We start from the raw sequence: 21714 nt of genomic DNA on the forward strand, positions 1-21714 counted from the left end.
TCAGCAGGTCCTGAGGTCAGCGTCCCAAGTTTGATGAGTCCTAGGGTCCAAGGTTAGAGGTCAATGGGTGCAGAGGTCAAAGTCTGGGGTTGGCAAGTCAGGAGATTGAAGCCCCAGGCCAAAGCCCCTAGGCTGATGAGTTAAAATGTCAGAGGACTGATGTCACAAGCCCGGGGCCATGGTCTGGAAGTTTGAGGCCTAGAGGAAACCTGTCCTGGTATGAAGGCCCAGGTGTTTGTGTGTGTGTGTGTGTGTGTGTGTGTGTGTGTGTGTGTGTGTGTAAGTGAGTCTGTTTTGTTGTTGTTGCTTCTTGTATGTTGTTCTGCTGAGCATCGTGGGCATGTTATATTGCACCGGAAAGTATCAACACTTGCAGGCAGCTCCCAGCACATTCTCAGTTTGTGTTGGCTGTTAACACAACTGATGCATTTCACTATATGTTTCAATGCATATGCGATTAATAAATAAATCTATTCTAAACTAATCTAACATTTCTATTTCAAGGCTCTTCCTCAGAATTTTTAACCATACCTCTTTCCACAGAAGAAAGGTTGAGTAACCTAAGGCTTTTCTCTTTGGAATGAAGGAGACGAGATCGACTTGATAGAGGTGTATAAAATTATAAAAGGCATAGATGGAATGCCTGTTTCTCAGTTTGGCAATGGGTAATACCAGAGGACCCATGTTTCAGGTGAGTGGATGAAATTTTAGGGGAGATGTCAGAGGTAAATTTCTTACCCAGGAAGTGGTGGGTGTCTGGAAAGTCAGACACATTAAGGACATTTAAAAGACTCTTACACCTGAATGTAAGCAAAATGGAGGGTTGTCAGCTATATAGGAGGGAAGGTTAGATTGATTGTGGAGTACGTAAAAGTTCAGCACTAATTGTGGACCAAAGGGCACGTACTGTGCTGTACGTTGAGTAGTGCACTGTTACAGGAAAGCTAAATCCATATTCAAAGATCCCCCACCATCCAGGCCATGCCCCCTTCTCTCTACTACCATTGTTAGAAGGTAAAGAAGCGTTAGGTATCTCATCGCCTGGTTCAGGAACAGATTGTGACATACAACCATCAGGCTCCTGAACTGGCATTCACCATTCATAACTTCATTCACCAGTACTCTGAACAGATCCTATGATCTACACATCCACTTTCAAGGATTCTTCACAACTCATGTTCTCAATCACAGGCAAGAGAAAATCTGCAGATGCTGGAAATCCAAGCAACACACACAAAATGCTGGAGGAACTCATCTGGCCAGGCAGCATCTATGGAAAGGAGTAAACAGTTGATGTTTTGGGCCAATACCCTCATCAGGACTCTTTTCCACAGATGCTGCCTGGTCTGCTGAGTTCCTCCAGCATTTTGTGTGTGTTGTCATTGTGTTGACTTTAAGGCATTTATTTGACTTTGTTGGGTCTACGTTTTAAATGATTTGTTTGTAACTATTTTCTAGTTAAAGTTAAAGGTTGATAATTAAGTTACAGTATAACAAAGGTAAATTCATTGTCTACGGTATATCACAGCATGTGATGACGTCACCTCCGGTTTTGACGCGTCTTATGTGTAACTCTGGTTCGGAGACAGTGTGAAGGTGAGTGCCATGCGTGCAGCATGATCGTGAAGAGCTCCGTTTCTACCCACAAAGAAACAGTATAGAAGCAACGTTTTTTCACCATACGATGTTAATGTGGAAGAGTGAACAGTAAATGGTTAACCTTACTACGACCCTGTCTTCATTGGCTCCGGTTTAACTTGGTGTTTAGTCAGAGTTTCAACACATTGCACGAGAACACTACAGTCATGTTCTCAATATTATTTATTATTTACACAAATTGTCTTCTTTTGTACATTGCTGTGTGTCAATCTTTGTTTTGGTATAGGTTTTGTAAAATTCTATAGAATTTTTTTTCCCTGTAAACACGTGCAAGAAAATAAATCTCAAGTTACTATTTGGTAACATTTTCGACTTTGATAATAGATTTACTTTGAAAATTTCTTCTATGTTCTAGATGCTGCATCACCTGCTGAGTGTTTTCAGCACTTTCTGTCTTAATTTCCGATGTCCAGCATCTGCAGTGCTACACTTTCAGTCTGTAGCTTTAGTCTTTGCTTTCATGTTTGTTGATTTGAGCCAGAATCCAGAGATTGTACTTTACAATATCATTTATAGCACAGTCTAGCCCCTGTTTCTAATATCTACCTATTTTTGGAGGTGTAACTGGGACAGCGCCCTTGTGTATGTCGTGGGAAATGTGTAGTTGTCAGAGAATTTTTTGCAGGTTTTCTCCTCTGTCTGCTTGGAGCAGGATTTCTTGTTTCTCTGATGAGGTGTTTCCCTTGGGTGTTTTCTTCATCCTTATAAAAACATTGTGACAGTGCACTTGCACGCACATACACTCTTTTTTCTCCTCAGGCAATTTTCCCTCTATGTCAGCAAAACAAAAGAGCTGGTCATTGACTTCAGGAAAAAGTGAGGGAGTGTTAATGCACACGCTGCTGTTTACGTCAGTAGGGCTGAAGTCGAGAGAGTTTAGGGCTGCAAGTTCGTAGGAGTGAACATCACCAATGGCCTGTGCTTTTCCAACCACATGAGACTGACGAAATTCGGCATGCTCCCTTTGAAACTCATTGATTTTTATCCCTGCCATAGCCAGTATCCTATCTGGATGCCTCGCAGCTTAGAGTGGAAGCTGCTCTGCCTGTGACTGCAAGAAACTGCAGAGAGCGGTGGACACAGACCAGTACCTCACCGAAACCTGTCTCCCCTCCATCAATTCTGTGCACACTTCTCACTGCCTCAGTTAAACAGCCAGCATAATCAAGTCGCCCACCCACCCTTGACATTTTCTCTTGTTTTCCCTCTTATCAGGCAGATGATATAAAATCCTGAAAGCATAGACCGCTCAAGGACAGCTAATATAACTATTGAATGGTTCGCTAGAATGATCAGATGGACTCTTGACCTCACAGTGTATTTTGTGCCTTTAAAAACGCAAACACGAGGAAATCTGCAGATGCTGGAATTTCAAGCAACAAACATAAAAGTTGCTGGTGAACGCAGCAGGCCAGGCAGCATCTCTAGGAAGAGGTACAGTCGACGTTTCGGGCCGAGACCCTTCGTCAGGCTTCCCGTCCCATGATCCTCTCATATCCCTTTTGCCAATCAATTGTCCAGCTCTTGGCTCCATCCCTCCCCCTCCTGTCTTCTCCTATCATTTCGGATCTCCCCCTCCCCCTCCCACTTTCAAATCTCTTACCAGCTCTTCTTTCAGTTATCCTGACGAAGGGTCTCGGCCCAAAACGTCGACTGTACCTCTTCCTACAGATGTTGACTGGCCTGCTGCATTCACCAGCAACTTTTATGTGTATTTTGTTTCTTGTTGTTTACCAGTGTAGTACTTTCTCTATAACTGTAACACTTTATTTTTTATTTACTTAGAGGTACAGCATGGAATAGGCCCTTCCACCCCTTTGAACCATGTTGCCCAGCAACCTCCCGATTTAACCATAGCCGAATCACAGGACAATTCCCAAACACCAATTAAACTCCCAACCAGAAGGTCTTTAGACCGTGGGAGGAAAACAGAGCAACTGGAGGAAACCCTTGCGGTCGGGGGGACAATGTATAAAGTCCTTACGGGCAGCGGCAGGAATTGAACCAGTACTATAAAGCATTGTGGTAACTACTACACTATTGTACCTACCTATTCTACTTTGTACTACCTCAAGGCACTGCTGTAATTAATTGAATTGTATGAGTGGTGTGCAGGAAAAGTTTATCACTGTACCTCAGTACACATGACAATAATAAACCACTTCACCAATTCCTACCCTCCTGCCCCATGAGTGGGCAGCAGGCTGATTGCAGAACCATACTTCTGGACAACCAGATAACAAAAAAGTTCTGTGCACCGTTGATGGTTAAAAAAAAAAATCAGTGGGAGTTCTGTACCTTTAAAAACTGAATGGTATGACAGCATCTTTCATGCATATCAGCAAGCATGACCACAATGTTTAGTGTTGGCACTAAAATGTAAGTGAAAATTAGTACACTCATTTGTAAGCTTTTAAAGTAATTTGCTTGAGAGTTTGCCACTATGTCTGCTATGAATTCAACTATTTATACCATCTAGGTCAAGCAAACTACAATGATATCACAACTGAGAAAACATGTTATTTATAGCGATGACATATCAGGCACAGGAGGTGCCACCTATGTGTGTGTTACTATGTGCTTTTTTTGGACATGTTATATCAGACTGAGAGGCTTCATTGCACATTAGTGCATTATTATTTACTATTGGCTACCAGCAGACTATATAGCCAGGCTCTGCTATCAATGACCATTTTTTTTCTTGCATGAAAATGAGTGTAACACTCTTCTGGTGGGTTGCAAGGGGGGGAATACACAGCACTGTTCATGGTCCTGATCGCAGAGAGTGATATTTGTGCACAAGCATGTGCATCAGATGAGGACAGCTTTACACCAGTCTCCGCTGCTTCCTTCCGTCCCCAATCCTGCACATGGCACCTATCCCACTTCAACCTCCTCCCCTGCCCCCAACACAGCTGAACAGCCCATCATGAAGCCCAAGTTGTAAGATGAATTGGAACACAGCCCCTATCTTTCATACTTTAACCCAGATGCAACCACTCCCTTAGAGAGGACAGGAAAATTGGAACAGAGAGGAAGTAATCTCATTAAGTGCCATACAATTCTTAAAAGCTGCACTTAGAAGTTCTGTGAATCATCAAATACACAAAGAGGAATGTTGACTTTTTATTTTATTGGCTCTTGATGAACATAATTAAACAAGTTTTGTTGCTATATTCCCTCACTCAACCCTCCGTACTCCCACCAGTGCTTATCTCTTGGGAGGCTGGAAAGCTGGAATATCTTACTTGCAAACAACTATAACTGAACTGATTCCACAAACTACAGACTCACTTTCAAGGAGCCTACAACTCACGTTAGACCATAAGATATAGGGGCAGAATTAGGCCATTTGGCCCATCAAGTCTGTTCTTCCATTTTTTCATGGCTGATCCATTTCCTTCTCAGCTCCAATCTCCTACTTCCTGTATCCCTTCATACCCTGACTCATCAAGAATCTATCAACTTCTGCCTTACATATACCCACTGACTTTGCCTCCACAGCCACCTGTGGCAACGAATTCCACAGACTAACCAGTCTCTGGCTGAAGGAATTCCTTCTCATCTCCATTCCAAATGGGCATCCCTCTATTTTGAGGCTGTGGTCCTCTGATCTTAGGCTTTGCACCATAGGAAACATCCTCTTCCACATTCACTCTGTCAAGGCCTTTCAACATACGATAGGTTTCAATGAGTTTTCAGTATTCAGTTCTGAATATTATTTATGTATATAAATGTGGAATGGCAACTGCACTGTCTGAACCTGCAAGAACCTGCAGAGAGCTCAGTACATCAGAGTATCTGTCTGCCCTCCAGAGACTCTTCTTGTTCCTTTAGCAAAGCAGCCCACATAATCAAATAGCCCACATACCCTGGACATTTTCTCTTCCTCCCTCTGCTGTTGGGTAAAATATACAGAATATTTTCAGCATGTACTGCTCTAGGATAGCTACTATTTGTTCTAAAACTATTGAACGGTTCCACAGTATACGTCCTCACGTCTACCTCGTTATGACCTTTCGTCTTTTTGTCTACCCGCACTGCACTTTCTCTGTAACAGTGACACTTTATTCTGCCACTCTGCTATTGTTCTGCTTTGAAGAACCTCAATGTACTGTACAATTTAACATATGATTGCAGATAAATGGTAATGTGAACCAAAAATTCTTCTGCCTGAAGAGGTCTGGAGGGTCCTCGTGGTACCAGACAAGAGTGAGCAGAGGGAGAGTCATGATGAGTTGTGATGTGCTGAATACTTTGCCATCATGAGGAGGTGGCTTTTGTCAGCAGCGAGAAGCAAGACCAGGAAGAGTTACGGGAAGGGAATGTGGGAAAAATATAGGTGGCATTCAAAATCAGTGGGGTTTTTCTGACAGGGATTTAGACTCAGTGGCCCAAACTGGCCTCCTTCCACTTCAGAAGGAAATATGGAAATATTGACAAAAAGAATTAAAGGGTGGAGGCATCCTTGATGGTGCTTTTTTCTCAGGCTATCAGGAAAGAACTCAGCTAAGAGCAAAATGAGCAATTGAAATTCCCCATCACCAAGAATCCCAAAATTTGCCCTCCCTCTATTGGGCTTAGTGCAAAAGTAACCAAAAAATAAACAACTTGAACCAAATTTGTACATGAAGTTCATCTGTATTGCACATTCCATGCGTACCTGTAATGCATGTCTTCCATACACCATTGAAACTGGCCAAATATTGAAAGGCCTCAAAAGAGTGGACATGGTAAACATTCAGAGGCTATGTACTCTAGTCCTAGACTCTCCCATTAGTGGAGGAGTCGAGGACCAGAGGGCACAGCCTTAGAAAAGAACAGAGGTAAGGAGGAATTTCTTTTGCCAGAGGGTGGTGAATCTGTGGAATTCATTGCCACAACTGGCTGTGGAGGCCAAGTCATTGGGGATATTTAAAGAGGAGGCACATGGCTTCTTGATTTGTAAGGACATCAAAGGTTATAGGGAGAAGGTATGAGAATGAGGTTGAGAGGGAAAATAAATCAGCCATGATTGAATGGCAGAGCAGACTCGATGGCCCGAATGGCGTAATTCTGTTTCCATGTCTTGTGGGTTTCAACTCCCCTGTGCAGTTCTGCCCAAATACCTCAACATATTTGGCTGCTGTCAGCATAGCAGACTACAAAATGATCTTGAAGGATGAACTCAAGTAGCTCTCGGCATAAAGCCTGCACTGAGGAGTGCATTAAATGCTGCCCAGCATCAACGTAGATGATACAAGATGATCAACGTAGTGGTAGATACAAGATGGTGAATAGTCTCTCCTAAGACAGGGGTTCTGATAGCCAATCCTATTTAAACACTAGTAACCTTGGGTGTGATAGAAGAAGTGTGAGCTTCTAAGACAGGAGAGCAGTTTCGGCTTTCAGCGTCACCGTCAGACACTAGATACTCCCTGCTTGCTAGTACCATGAACCATCAGCTGAGGACTCTAACCATAGTTACATGTACCAACAGGTCCTTTTGTGTTTGGAACTGAAGCACTTAGGGAGCTTGTGCAATGAGAGTTATATAGTCCAAGAAACTCCTTTAAGTATCCACTTTGACAGTGGAGTTAGGCCCTGCTTTGTATTCAAATTCTCTACTTCAAAGGGCTGTGGCAGTTCACTTGTTCAAGGTTGAGATGAATATTTGCATTGACATCAGTAGAATCCAATGTATGAGGATCAATTAGGAAAAAAAAAGATGAAATTCTGGATTTGACAGGGTTTTGTTGATTCACCAAAAAGTATCTCAACATGCCTCCTCATGTTCCAATATTGCACGTTCTTTTGTTCATTGGTGTCGCCAGTCATAGTGAGAGTCAGATTGCTATTGTGAAATTTGAATCATTGAGAAAACGGGAAAGGATTTGTTGTATTTAATAATACATATTCCCTGAATACCAATCCAGCAGGTCTGTAATATTGTCTCTAACAGAATCTGGAGTGCCAAAATTAGAACAATCAAGGGATACTTGAAATGTTTTGGCCATAACTTCAATTTTGACTTCCATCCTTACTTCCCTTACAGTGACTAGGTGACTTTTCCACTTTGAGCATTGTTGAATTTTAAAGCTGTCATTAGGTCAGAAGGAGTACAAAGGTAGATTTATGGAAATGTTGCCAGAACCTGAGAGCCTGAGTTATGGGGAGAGGTTGGTAAATTCTTCCTTGGAAGAGACTGATTTAACAATATATAAAATTGTGAGGGGCATAGATAGGGTGAAGGCACATAGTTTTTTGCTCAGGGAAAGGAAAAAAAAACTTGAGGATTTAGTTTTGGGTAACAGGGGAAAGATTTAAGATACTTGTGTGGCAATAGGTCGATTCAAAGGGTAGTGCGGACAGGTAAAATGATGTCATTTAAAAGGTATTTGGATAAGTAGATGGATAGGAAAGGTTTAAGGGATATAGGCCAAATGGAGACAATTGGAACTAATTTAAGTGGGCAGCAGAGTCTGTTTTCATTCTATATTGCTCTAACTTCTTCTTTAGATCCTCTCCAAAATTACTACTGATATCAACATTTCCTTGGTATTGCCAGCCACTTTCCTTCAATTAAAACAAATGGAAATTATTCCCTCATTTCCTCACCTACTCAGACTTGTATAAGAAGATTTGATTTCTAACTGTCCTGCCTCTGACTGTTGTTTTTATATGCATAGAATCATACAGTCGTGCAGTACAGCCTTCAGCCCAACCGCACTACACCGACCAAGATTCTCATCTGTGGTTCACCCATTTTCCCATTTTTGGTTGACATCCTTCCATCTAAACCTTTTCTATCCACTTACAGTACCTATCAAAGTATCTTTTAAGTGTTGTTAAGGTACCTGCTTCAAACATTTTTTTCTGGGTGCTCACCCTGTGTACAGACCACTCAAAAGGTAAAAATGATGTCCCTCGGGTTATTAAATGTCTCCCCTCTCATCTTAAATCAATGACCTCTAGTTCTCGATTCCCCAACCCTGGGACAAAGTCTCTGTGAATTCACCATTTTACGCCCCTCATCAGGATTATCTCATATTTGCCCTAGCTCCAATGAAAACAAGTTCCAACCTGCTCAACACCTCTCCCAACACCTGCCGACATCCTCGTAAACTTCTGCATCTTTTCAAGTTAATAGCATCTTTCCTGTAAGCAGGATGGCCAAAACTGAACACAATATTCCAAATTCAGTTTCATCAGCATCTTTTACGACTGCAACATAAGAACCCAACTTCTATCCTCAGTGGCCTGACTGATGAAGAGTGCCAAACACCTTCTTCACCACCTGTCCACCTGCAACATCGTTTTCAGGAAACCATGTACATACTTGTACTTTCTTTACTCTATATCCAGTATTCAGTTTAGTTTCCCACACTATACTCTAGAGTGCTTGAGTATTGAATGGGCACCCTTACATCCTTGTGGGAATGTATCTCAACCATGCTAACCTTATATTCTCAATTATCATTTTACCATTATTAGCAATTTTTGATTTTAACCCATTTGATCTTGGAGTCTCTTCAGCTGCAAAAAAAGCCCTTCTTAAGTTAAACATTTCCTTCACCTTTCTCATAACCCAGCCTAATGTTATAATGACGGTTGACGGGGTGGAGATATTGTATGCCTCTACCAAAGGAGGTTTAAGGGATTCCTACCCTCCGCTAGCCTGCAGGTCACATTTGGGCAAGGTCTAGCATCTGCTTAGCCTCCACCGATCAGGGTCACACGAAGCCATGGGAGCAAGTGGTGGATGGTCATATGAGCAGCTGGTGCATGTTACAAGTCCTGGTTATGTGGCCACTGACGCCAGGAAGTCAGTCTTTGAGGTGTACTAATAATGTCTGGGGTCACCCGACTTGTAAAGCCACTGCCCAGAAGAAGGCAATGGCAAACCACTTCTGTTAAAAAATTTGCCAAGAACAATTACGGTCATGGAAAGACCATGATCGCCCACATCATATGACATGGCACATAATGAACTAATGAACATTATGATTGTTTTTCTCTAACTGCTCTCGAATTGCAATATGCTGCATTTGGTTGCTGTCATTCTGTAAAATCAGGTATAACACTACAACCTGCCTCATGAGCCTTTTGAATACATTGCACGTCATGTAAGCTCTATATAATGATACTGAGAGCCTGGTGCACTTCCAAGAATTTCCCTACACTTACCTTTGCCCCAGTTAATTGATTGTATGCAATAACATCAAAATTTCCCCCAAAACTATCATTATCTGTGGGAGACATTGAAATATAAAATCAGCTTAGGAAATATGGGAACTAGGCACAAGACATAAAAGGGTGCCACAGTAGTGCAGTGGTTAGCGTGACACTATTACAGCTTGGGTGTCAGAGTTCTGAGTTCAATCCCAACATCCTCTGTAAGGAGTCCCTGTACGTCCTTCCTGTGGAATGTGTGGGTTTTCTCTGGGTCCTCTGGTTTCTTCTCACAGTTCAAAGACCTACCGGGTAAATTGTCCCGTGTTTATGTTAGTGTTAAATTGGAGCTGTTGGGTGTTGCTAGGTGGTGCAGCTTGAAGAGCGCCTATTCCACACTGTATCTATAAATAAAAATGAATAAATAAAATAAAAAGTCTCCACATTTTAACTATTTCCACAATAAATGACTATAACAAAAGATGTGATTAATTTTCTAAATAGAGGAAGACCATTAATATATACCCAGTGATTATTTTATTAAATACACCTATACACTTGCTAATTAATGCAAATATATAATCACCAATCAGGTGGCAGCAACTCAATGCATAAAAGCACGCAGACATAGTCAAGAGGTTCAGTTATTGTTCAGACCAAACATCAAAACGAGGAAGAAACGTGACCAAAATGACTTTGGCTGTGAAATGATTGTTGGTGTCAGAGGGGTGCTTTGAGTAGCTCAATAAATAAATAAATATATAAATAAACATCAGATACTGCTGATCTCCTGGGATTTTCATGCACAACAGTCTCTAGGGTTTACAGAGAATGCTGTGAAAACCCAAAAAAAAATCCAAAGAGCAGCAGTTAATGAGAGAGATCAGAGGAGAACGGCCAAACTGATTCAAATCCAGAAGATGGATACTGTAACTGAAGTAAGATGCGTTACAACAGTGGTGTGCAGAGTAGCATTTCTGAACGCACAACTTATTGAACCTTGAAGTGGATGGGCTACGGCAACTGAAGACCACAAATATACACTAAGCAGTAACTTTTACAGGTACAGAATGTACTAAAGTGGCCACTAAGTGTACATTTAGCAGCAGGGAAAATCTCACCTCTTGTACAAGGCCAGCATTCCCTTGATTCTGATATCAGTAGCTGCCCTCTTTAGACAAGTTGATCTTCTTTTCGCATGAATTGTATTTTCTCAGTTGTGATATTTCTCAACTGTGTCAGTATAATTTATGAGGAAATTTATTTTATGAGATCATGTCACCCTTCTGAACGTGCAATCTTCAGGTAACATTACACTGGCAGCAATTTTTTTCAAAAGCGTTGCTTCCTCAGAAATTGTTTGTGGTTCTGAAAGACAGTGTGAAGCTGAACACACACATATTTTCAGACTATTTATATCAACGTGGAATTTGTAGAAACAAGAAATTAACTCATAATGAACTTAATACATTTAATTGCATAATGTTACTGATGCTTTGCAATAGTTCCACTAAGCTAAAAAATGCTTTGTTGATGAATTTCATTTGTACTCAGTGTCTGAGGCTTCTTGCTTAAGTGTCCAACGATAATCAGCCAGCACTGATAAATTCCAGATGCCTTGAAACCGTTTCTCCATGACCGCAATGTCCTGGTTTTCACCATGCTCATCAGTGACAGGTCAAAGATTTGCAGAGAAGTCTAAATGGGAATGCAGAAAAGAAATTTTCAGTGACATGCTGCACTTCATGGTATAATACGCTTGAAGCATGTTGTCAACCAGTTGCATGTAGCTTGGTGCTCTGTAGTTGCCAAGAAAATTTTCAACAAAATCCTTGAATGCCTTCCTTGCGATTTTCTCTGGTCCCACTAGAAGTTCTTTGAATTGCTCGTCATCAATGACCTGTTTGATTTGTGGACCAACAAAAGTGTCTTCCTTAATCTTGGCATCAGCTATTCTGGGAAACATCTGTCTCAAGTATCGAACTCAATCACATAAATTTTTGTGCCTGGTGACAGCAGATTCCATCCTTGCAGTCTTGTACTCAGTTATTCTGCTTTTGCCTTTAACAAACCCAAGTCTCTGACCAGGTCAGTTAACTCAGACTGAGTTATCAGATGAGGCTCACTCGACATAAAGGGTTCAAAATTTCTATCAGTGTCAGTGTTGTTTTCCATTCCTGGCTTGTGCTGTTACATAATCCTTCTGCTCTCACCATATCATCGGGGCAGCGAATGGCATTGATTTCCGAGTACCTCTGAGCCAAGCCCTATGATCGACAGCGCAGGTTACGTAATAAATGTGAGAAGTCCAGGCTTTGTCTTGGTCGCCAATTTTACACCCAAGGTAGAGCGCATAGATTTTCTTAATAAGGGTAGTCATGCTCTGTCTTTGAGATCTAAGCGTATACTTGCCATAAGTATAACTGAAAGTATCGCGGCTGTTGCAACATTGGTGAGACATTTTGCTATCACAAATACTCCTGAAAATACAATTGCTTTATTATAATAAGTACACCCAATATGCTACGCGCGTAAAGCATCTGCATCAATGTGATTGTAAACCAATATATGTGTAAACATAATACATAGGACTGTATGTGCACGATGCATTTATAGCCTTTCTAAATCATCGGTTCTACCATGCAATATCTACCCTGCCTCAGCATGCCTGGACAAGATGGAAAACTTTTCGGCTTACATTGTGGGCAACACTTTAATTGACTTGAATAATGAATTGAAATTACAATTATAGGTGATTTCAAAAAAATGGTGCTTGATAGAAATTTCATGGTGATTTTCATGATCAGTAGCCCAATATCCATAAGATATACATAATAGTATTCAGGAAAAAAGCATTGTTATCCAGTGTTAATAAAAGTTGGGAAAATTTGTAAACAGCCATCCAATTGGTGTTAAATATGAAATACTTATGTTAGTCTATGAGCAAAAAAAGAACTATTTTTTCTTTAGATTTTTCCTCAAATTCCATCCTCAATTTTTCATATTTCCCAGATAATTTTATTAAAAATATTGAGTGTTTCTGCCTCCACCACATATTGAGACAGTTAATTTCAGATCCTTATTTCTCTTTGGATGAAAGCAGTTCCTCAACTTCACAGTAATCCTTTGATCAATTAACTTAAAACCAAGTTGTCTAGCTGTTGACCTCTCTGCTAAGGGAAATAGGTCTTTCCAGTTCACTGTGCCTGGGCCTCTCATAATTTTATAAACCTCAAGCACATTATTTGGGCTAAAAATAATAGCAACAAACACCAGAGTCATTACAGAAACCCACAGCAGAAAATCTTTTGGTGTCATGTTGAATTTCACAGACCTATGAATAAGGGGCGGCAAATGCTTATGTGCTACATTGATAAGGAAGCAAAACAAGTCAGGAGCAAGAGACACCAAAGCTAATTAAGCATGAGAAGAATTTAAAACGTTCCTCTTTTGTTAACTTTCTTCTAAAAAATACCTCAGAAAAATTAGTTAATGAGGTAAATGAGTTGATAGAAGCTCGCATTCTTTCACTCTGGCTTTATGTATGCATTCTATACACAGTATACAGTTGACTTTACATGGGTATTTATAAGTTGCCATTTATTTGGTCAAATTAACAGCACAATATGAAGTGTTATTTTTTAATTTGGCCATATGAAATTTGGCTTCACTGGGCATTTTAACACAACTATGCATAAGTGGATCAAAGGCTTTAACAAGAGTATGCAAGGACTATATTTGAAATGACCCAGACAAACATTACCACACTTGCAGTCAATGTTCTGTGTTTTCACTTCAACCGGTGTACTTGAGTTTTATTCTTGATTGTATGAAAAGTTTCCTTCAAATGTACAAACACTTTACCTTCCTGAACTTGCCATCTGCGTTCCAAAGGAAACAGGAAAAAGGGATTTTAGAGCCCCTAGGAAAATAACATTTTGCAGAATGTACCATTTTGATTTTCTCTTTCCCATCAGTAAGGTAAATATTGAGAAAATATGGCAAAATGTTCATGTAATCTTTACTCTATTGACAGTAGACCATGCTACTAATAACTGATTGTGAGCAGATGGGCTCGCTGATATTTAGCAAAAAGTAACTTATTTTTAATTTTTAAATTATTTAAAAATTAATTTTAATTTTCAAAACCCCTACTGAAATTCCCTCCTTTCTTAAAACAGCCCACCACTCTGCATAGCAGTGACTCAGATATTGTCAACATATGTCACCTTAAAGACCAACAATTCATAACAGATTTGTTTAAAATTGGATCCATTTCTAAAGACAAGTTCACAAAGATCATTGAATGTCTCTCTTGCAAGTTATGCCATAAAAGCCTGGAGCAGCAGTTTGTATAAATGCTGAATTCCGGGTTCATTAAATAGTTATGCACCATAATATTACAATTATAATTGTTTTATAATACAATGTATTGAAAAACTTTGTTTCAAAACATCTCACAGACGTTTTATGTTTCTTGGATGTAGGTCTTTACGACAAATGTTCTTCTATATCCCGGGACAGAGGATGGATCCTCGGCATCCAGTCCATGAGTGATTTGGGTAATAGAGACCCGCGATTCTTCTTTACTCTAAAAACAGACAGAGCTCGCAAAATAACCACCATCGTAGCCCAGCAGAAATACCCCGCCAATCAATGGGTACACTTGGCAGTAAGCTACGACGGACGTAAAATGAAGCTCTTCGTTAATGGAGCGCAGGTGGCTGTAAGCAACGAACAAGTCGGTGACATCTTCAGTCCTCTCAGCAGAAAGTGCAAAGCTCTCACACTTGGTGGAAATTTTCAAAATCAGAATTATCGTGGCTACGTAGCCGATTTTACTTTGTGGAGTGAAGGCAGAACTCAACGGAAAATAATCCAAGATATGAAGCACCACACTCAAAATAACAATGAGCTTGTCCTTCATGACAACTTTGAGGATGTGGAGAGGCACTGGCTAACTGTGAAGGACAGCAAATACCCACAGACAGAACCACAGCATCACATTGACTGGATATCGAGTACTAATCTGCAGCCTCCACCCTGTGGCCAAACTGTCTGTGACAACATTGAAGTCATAACAAATTACAACAACCTCTTCAACTTACGCAAGCTAAAGGCTGTCCGCTACAGGGTCGTCAATATCTACGATGACAGTCACCAAAAACCTACTGTTACCAGAGAGCAAATAGAACTTCAGCATCAACACTTAAACAATGCCTTTGAACGGTACAACATCACCTGGGATCTTACAGTTTTGGATGTCAAGAATTCCTCTCTGAGGAACCGTCTCATTCTGGCCAACTGTGACATAAGTAAAATAGGGAATGGGGAATGCGACTTGGAGTGCAATCACACAATGACAGGCAGTGATGGTGGAGACTGCAAATCAACGAGGCGCATAACTTTGTTAAAGAAGCAGGGAGATGGAGTGTGCGATATGGACTGTAATGATGAAACGTTCAACTTTGATGATGGCGATTGCTGCAATCCAGAGACGACTGATGTAACAAAGACATGTTTTGACCCCAAATCACCCTACAGGTAGTATTAACAATTGTATTAAATCATTATTGAATCATTAGCATGAAATATTTATAACAAGCTTCAGTTCAAATAAAGACCCCTGGAAGTAAACATTTAAACATAATATAATTCAGAGGTTGGAGTGGTGCAGCCCTCAGTGCTGATTTTCTGCTTTCCATATTCTGCCTGTGATGACGTGGGTTTTCTTCACAGTGCACTAGCTACTGCCCACATCCCAAAGATATGCTCGTAGGTAAGTGGCCAACAAAGAAAAAGGAGAGTCAAATGTCAAATGAGGGGGATTATGGTGAAGCAATTTCCAGCATCTTCAGATTTTCTCTTGTTTGTGATGGGAATAAGTTGAACATTTTCAGGGAGGTAAAACCTGAATTGGGACTGGGATAGTTCTGCTCAGGACCAACACTAACTTGATGGACTGAATGGTCGCTTACTTTTTTATAAGTAAGGAACATTTCAATTCAAGCACCATCTACTTGTTGGTATTTTTCTTTTGTCAGATTACAGGTGGCTAATCACATGAATTCTTTAGTGGGAGTGAGACGAGTTCAGTTAATAGTGTATAATAAGGTTAATTAATCGACCAATCAGCAGGTCACTGAGGTGCGGGAGGAAAGCCATATGATCACAGGAAGAACGTGCAAACCCTACGTCAACAGCGCCAGAGGTCAGGATTGTAACGGATCACTGTACTCGTAAGCAGCAGCTCCACAAGCTGAGCTGCTTCTTACTAGTTAATAGTCTTTATCACCTTTAAACTCAACTTGTACAAAATTAAATTCCATAAATACCAACACCATTCTGGCATCCTCTTGTTTGCCCCTTTCCTTTCCCAATTCCTAAAGCATAGATTCTTTCATCCAATTTTGACACTTAAATTATTATTCTAAATTATGGGATCCAGTTCCATTTTCACCTTATTTTCTTTCACGTATCTACTGACCCACGATGGGGTTAAAATCTGTGTTATAAACTTGGATACCTCTGGAAGTCTAATGAAAATCTGTCAATTTGGTTAACAATACAAGTTATCATCAAAGGTTTTTAACTTTATAGTGTTAAGCGTCTGCGTTTATTTAGATCTATGAAAGCATGCAGCAATATTCAATCCCACTGAATCAGAAACCTTTCTTAAAGTTCAATGGGAAACAAATTTATGTTGTTATAGACTTTGTATGGTAATCTCCTTGTGGTACACAAGAAATCTGTTATATCACCTTGTTTTGTACATAAGTTCTTGAAGACTGAATGCATTTGAATGAACAATACCCCTATCTTTGTGCAAATCTACATGCTCTAGAGCTTTATAGTGGTAATTTTATTTGATTTTTTTCCCATCTATGTTTTCATAGAATTGTTATCAGTTTTCCTCAGTGATAGTAAGTGGTATCAAAAATCTATACAAGATTTGTGGTATTCACTGGAGCCCACTTAAAATAATTAGTGATAACATCACTACAGCAAAAAGCCAACTGATGGCAAAATGGCATAAACTAGGAATTGTGCAGTCTAAACCTCCACCTCTGCAGGTATTATTTTTGTAAAAAGGCAAAGTTTGATTAAAGATTTCAGCTGTCTTCCCCTTTGTTTGACGTGTTACTGGTTACATCTGCTATTTCAGTAACAATTAATTGTATTTTTTTTGCAATTGATTTATTGTAGAGAATGAACAAGTTAGAAGGGGGAAAGAGAAAGAAAATGTTTCTTCCCAAATCCTGCATATTAGAGTAATTGCATTAAATGAATCAGCTTCAATGAACTTCAAAGTCTCTCTCTCTTTCCCATAGAGCTATCTTAGTGTGCCAGTAGAGAAACAGCAATGACTTTATACTTAGCCATTGGGTCAAGATACCTGCAAGAGTCAGAGTTATCAGTGGAGAGGAAAGAGAATTAATAGTTGAGGTTGATGGCCTTTCTTTGGAATTGGGAGTTAGGAAGCAAACCTCTTTCCACTTGTAGTGAAGGGAAGGTGAGAGGTGGAGAGGAAACAAATATCTGTGATACAGCGGAGACTAGGAGAGATGATACTGGTGCTATTGAGAGGATTGTGGTGACATTTTAATTACAAATGATCAGTCTGGAGAAGGAATAACCAGAAGGAGATGAGTGAGGAGATGGAAAGAACAGCTGTGAGATCATCGTAGGTATTGGAAACCTAAACAGAAGAACATGCTACAAATACAACCAGCATGAGGTAAGGGAAGAGATTTGTTAATGATGGGTTGATGACTTTCCTAGGAACTGCTAGCTTAGATAAAGGAGAATGCTGGTAAATGGCAAATTTGAATCCTACCAGTTACAATTGCCTAGACGGACACATTTAGTTGATTACAATTTTTAATCCTCCAGCCTCTACAGAAAGATTTGACATTGCATTTCTGGATCAGATGTCCAGGAATACTTGCCCATTAACGTAACAACTTTTGCAACATAACATGCTGTCTTGGTTGTTGCTAATTACCCTTTGTCTTTATTTTGCCGACTACCTTCTTTAGTCGGTCCTTGAAGCCACAGTCAAGGTGCAGTCCATCATCTTGAAAACCGCTCAGTGTAAAGGTTTTGCTGAGTCAATGCACAAGAGTCAATCATCAGTTCCATGAATAACATAATCTGTATGCCCTTCATCTAAATTAGTGGCACATAACTTTCTAATGTTGTACCGGATTGACAATCTAAATTAGTTTTGAGGACCACTTTTTCAAAAGTTCTACTCTGGAACATCTGAACAAAGCCTTGCTACATTCACTTGGATTGCTCTCTGCAATCCCAAATGGAGTCCCATATTGGAGTGTCAATCATCCTCCATTTCCCAGCAGTTACTCTGGAAAATGTGGGAGCAAAATGGGCTTGGCCAGGATGTTAAAGGTATTTTACATCTTGAATTATTGGGTTAGTTTGAATATAATTAATTGATAACTTAAAAATATTGTGGTTACCTTGTCCAAACCACATCTCCATGTTGCATTTCTTCAAGGAAGCCTTGAGCATCTCTTTCAAACTTTTACTCTGTCCAGCTGGTAATCTCTTTCTACACTGGACCACAGCCTGCTCTAGGAGACTGGCATCAAGCACATGGATCCTGCCTAACGTACCTTAGTGCTGGGGTCATGGTTTTGGTCTGAGGGAGGATATGACATCTTCCTCATGAATTCAGAGGGTTTTGCAAAACAAGCAGCAAGCCTCTAGCATAATCCTATACTTCGTTCAGTCTTTCCATCTGCAAGTGAGTCTTGCCACGAGGGATCTAGAGTACTGGAAGACTCTGATCTCCTACCTTTAAGTCCTTTGCTTTTTTTAAAAAAACATTTATCTTTATTTATGTTGATGACTGCACACACTCCAAACCCCTCTCAGCAGCTGAATTTGCACAGCCCCTCAGTTGTGAATCCATTGCCATAGGATCTCAATACACAAAATTTGGTCACATTTTTGTTTTGAGTGGTGACATTAAAATTAATGAAACACATTTCTCTCATTTCAATGAGCTCTTACTTTGCTGAACAATGACTTATCCAAAAATGTTTTATGCAATGTGACTCTCAGTTTCATCGTTTTGTAATGGAGATAATGGGGACCAGTTCTTCCAGCCGTTTGTGTATTGCTCATTGTTTAACAAGCTCTCCTTCTACTTCTCCATTCTCCTACCTAGCAGAGATGCTTGCTACCAAAGGGAATAGTTTTAGGGAGGGAGTATGATGTTTAAAGGGACTGTAAGGGAGATTTTTTTTCAAACCAAGGATAGATGGAGTTAGAATTTACTGCCTGAAAGGGTGGTGGAGGCAGAGACTCTCACAAGACTAAGAATCATGATGAATTTTTGTACCACTAGGGCATAGATGACTATGGGCCAAGTGCTGAGAAATAAATTAATATTGAAGAGTACCCGATGGTTGAGATGGAAAGGTGGGAAGAATGGCCTGCTCCTGTGCTGTAAGGTCCAATAATTCTAATTTCTACACCACCCAAGCTTCATTTTTGGTAGAAATTAACTAGCTGGAGAAGACTGCAGATGACATTAAAATACTCCTCTGTCAAGAATTAATATAATGGTTGGAGAATTTGTACCAATATGAAAACTTCATTTCCTTAAACCAGGGCCGATAAATTGAAGGTGTGGGACAAGTGTTAATTGAGCTCTGTATTATTGATGAAGTGTTCTGTATTCCTGTCATTTATAAGCACGACCCTAATCTCCTTCATGTAAAAGAAAATGCGTATGGCTCTTCTCACCTTGTAAAGAAAACCCCATCAGGAAGACAGTACCCTTAAAAGGGCTTACACCCATTTTACATTGATAATTGCATTCAATCACCTCTACAAATCCAAAAATAGCAAAGAACTGAAGGTACCGGAAATCAGAGATGAAAACAGAAAATGATGTTTAGACTCAGAAGAGCAGAAAGCATCTGTGGAAGAGAAATTGTCAATATTTCAGGTCCTGGACCTTTCATCTGAACTACACCTAGACTTGAAATATTAATTGTTTCGTCTTTCGCAGCTTTTTTCGGACCTGCTAAATATTTCCAGCCTATGAATCTGACATCAGGTTGCCCCTGGTACCTTGCGGCCACTTCCTTTTCTGGGCCCTCTTCTTCCCCATATCACACCACCTGATCTCCCTCTCTCGGAAAGTACCTTAGAAGTAAAAACCGTGCCTTGCTAATTGTTACAACCAAGAAGAATTTCTTGAGTAGTAACAGCAGCTATTCTGAAAGAGGATTATTGTGACAAGATGTTTGTGCAACTTTTCAGAAATTAATCCACTACTGACCTCAGAATTTATCAGGGGTCAGGTTCGGGGTCAAATAAGGTAGCAAACACGTCACTTAGTTCTGATTACGCCCATGGTGTGGGATCAAAATAATGAATTTGGCAAAAATACCTTTTGAAATTAATTTCATTTAATCTTTTGTGCAGCAATCATGATAGAATTAGATCTACTTCATTGGCTTTTCCCATTGCTAACATGAAGTAATCCTTTAATACTGGTTTTAAGGATTAGATATTTCATGTTGCTCATTTCAGTGTGATTGTTTAATAACAGTGCAGTTATCACAGCATTTTCATTGCAACCTTTGCTCTGCTGTCATAAGTCCCTGTGTTAGCTTTGATGTGTGCCCAAATTTTGTCCAACAAGATCTTCATTAGTCATTCTAATGCCTTTAGTGAGCTGCAAGACCAACATATTACATTAAGATGCTGAGCTCATAATCATCACTACGTTCATGATTTTTTAAAACAAACATTGATATGTTTTTGTGATTTGTAATAGAATTTACAGAGGACATTGAGTTTTAAGCACACATTAATTTGATCTTGTTATCCCCATCTCCTTTCCATTTTCACTTTTGAAACTGGGACCCCTTTGTTTTACGAAGTTCTATCGACTGTCAATTCACAAGGATATTTTCTTCTCACGGTAAGTGTTGAACAAGCACAAGGCAACTGACACCAGCAGAAAATGAATGCCACAGTCTTAGGAAAGAATGGCAGAAAATAATCCTGGTGTTGAATGTTGGCATTACAGATGGGGAGTTCAGCAATGACAAGGCTACATATTAACCATGAAGTCACAGAGTCTGTAGCTGGATGGTCAGCATTTTCACACCAAATGCACTTATCCATGCAAGTATTACCGAGCACACTACTTTGCCATAATAATAACTTTGAAAAGGAAGTCCTGTTTGCTTTCCAAACTATAAAACAATTGTTATACAAGAGGTAGACACGAGGAAATCTGCAGATGCTAGAAATTTAAGCAACACACACAAAAAATGCTGGTGAATGCAGCAGGTCAGACAGCATCTATAGGAAGAGGTACTGTCGACGTTTCGGGCCAGGACCCCTTCACACCCCATCCCTTATTTATTCATTTTATATATTTTTTATTCCTCCCCCCCTTACTTTTCTCTCTCTTTTTTCTCCCTCTGTCCCTCTCACTATAACTCCTTGCCTGCTCTCCACCCTCTGGGCTCCCTTCCTCCCTTTTCCTTCTCCCCAGGTTTCCTGTCCCATGATCTTTTCCCTTCTCCAGTTCTTGACTCCACCCCTCCCCTCCTGTCTTCTCCTATCATTTCGGATCTCCCCCTCCCCCTCCCACTTTCAAATCTCTTACTATCTCTTCTTTCAGTTAGTCCTGATGAAGGGTCCCGACCCGAAACGTCGACTGTACCTCTTCCTATAGATGCTGCCTGACCTGCTGTGTTCACCAGCATTTTTTGTGTGTGTTGTTATACAAGAGGTGTCTTTTTCCTTCTGTTTGTTGTGTTTGGCCACTTTAGGCATCAAATTCCACTTGAAGTGTGAACTGCAATGGATTCCAGCAGAAGTAAACACAAACAGACACTTTAATGCATACAA

General features: G+C 40.2%; 1 protein-coding gene across 6 annotated transcripts in view; it reads left to right on the plus strand.

Annotated features, from left to right (window-relative positions):
• LOC140186348 (pappalysin-1-like) overlaps nt 1-21714 on the plus strand; it is a 367560-nt gene that overhangs the window by 14441 nt on the left and 331405 nt on the right. For all 6 annotated transcript variants that reach the window (XM_072240504.1, XM_072240506.1, XM_072240505.1 and 3 more), the window contains exon 2: nt 14298-15354. In XM_072240504.1, the coding sequence (XP_072096605.1) occupies nt 14298-15354 (1057 nt within the window). The remainder of the gene's footprint in view (nt 1-14297; nt 15355-21714) is intronic.

The sequence above is a fragment of the Mobula birostris genome, chromosome 22 (genome assembly GCF_030028105.1).
Source record: "Mobula birostris isolate sMobBir1 chromosome 22, sMobBir1.hap1, whole genome shotgun sequence".
NCBI classification, from domain to species: Eukaryota; Metazoa; Chordata; class Chondrichthyes; order Myliobatiformes; family Myliobatidae; genus Mobula; species Mobula birostris.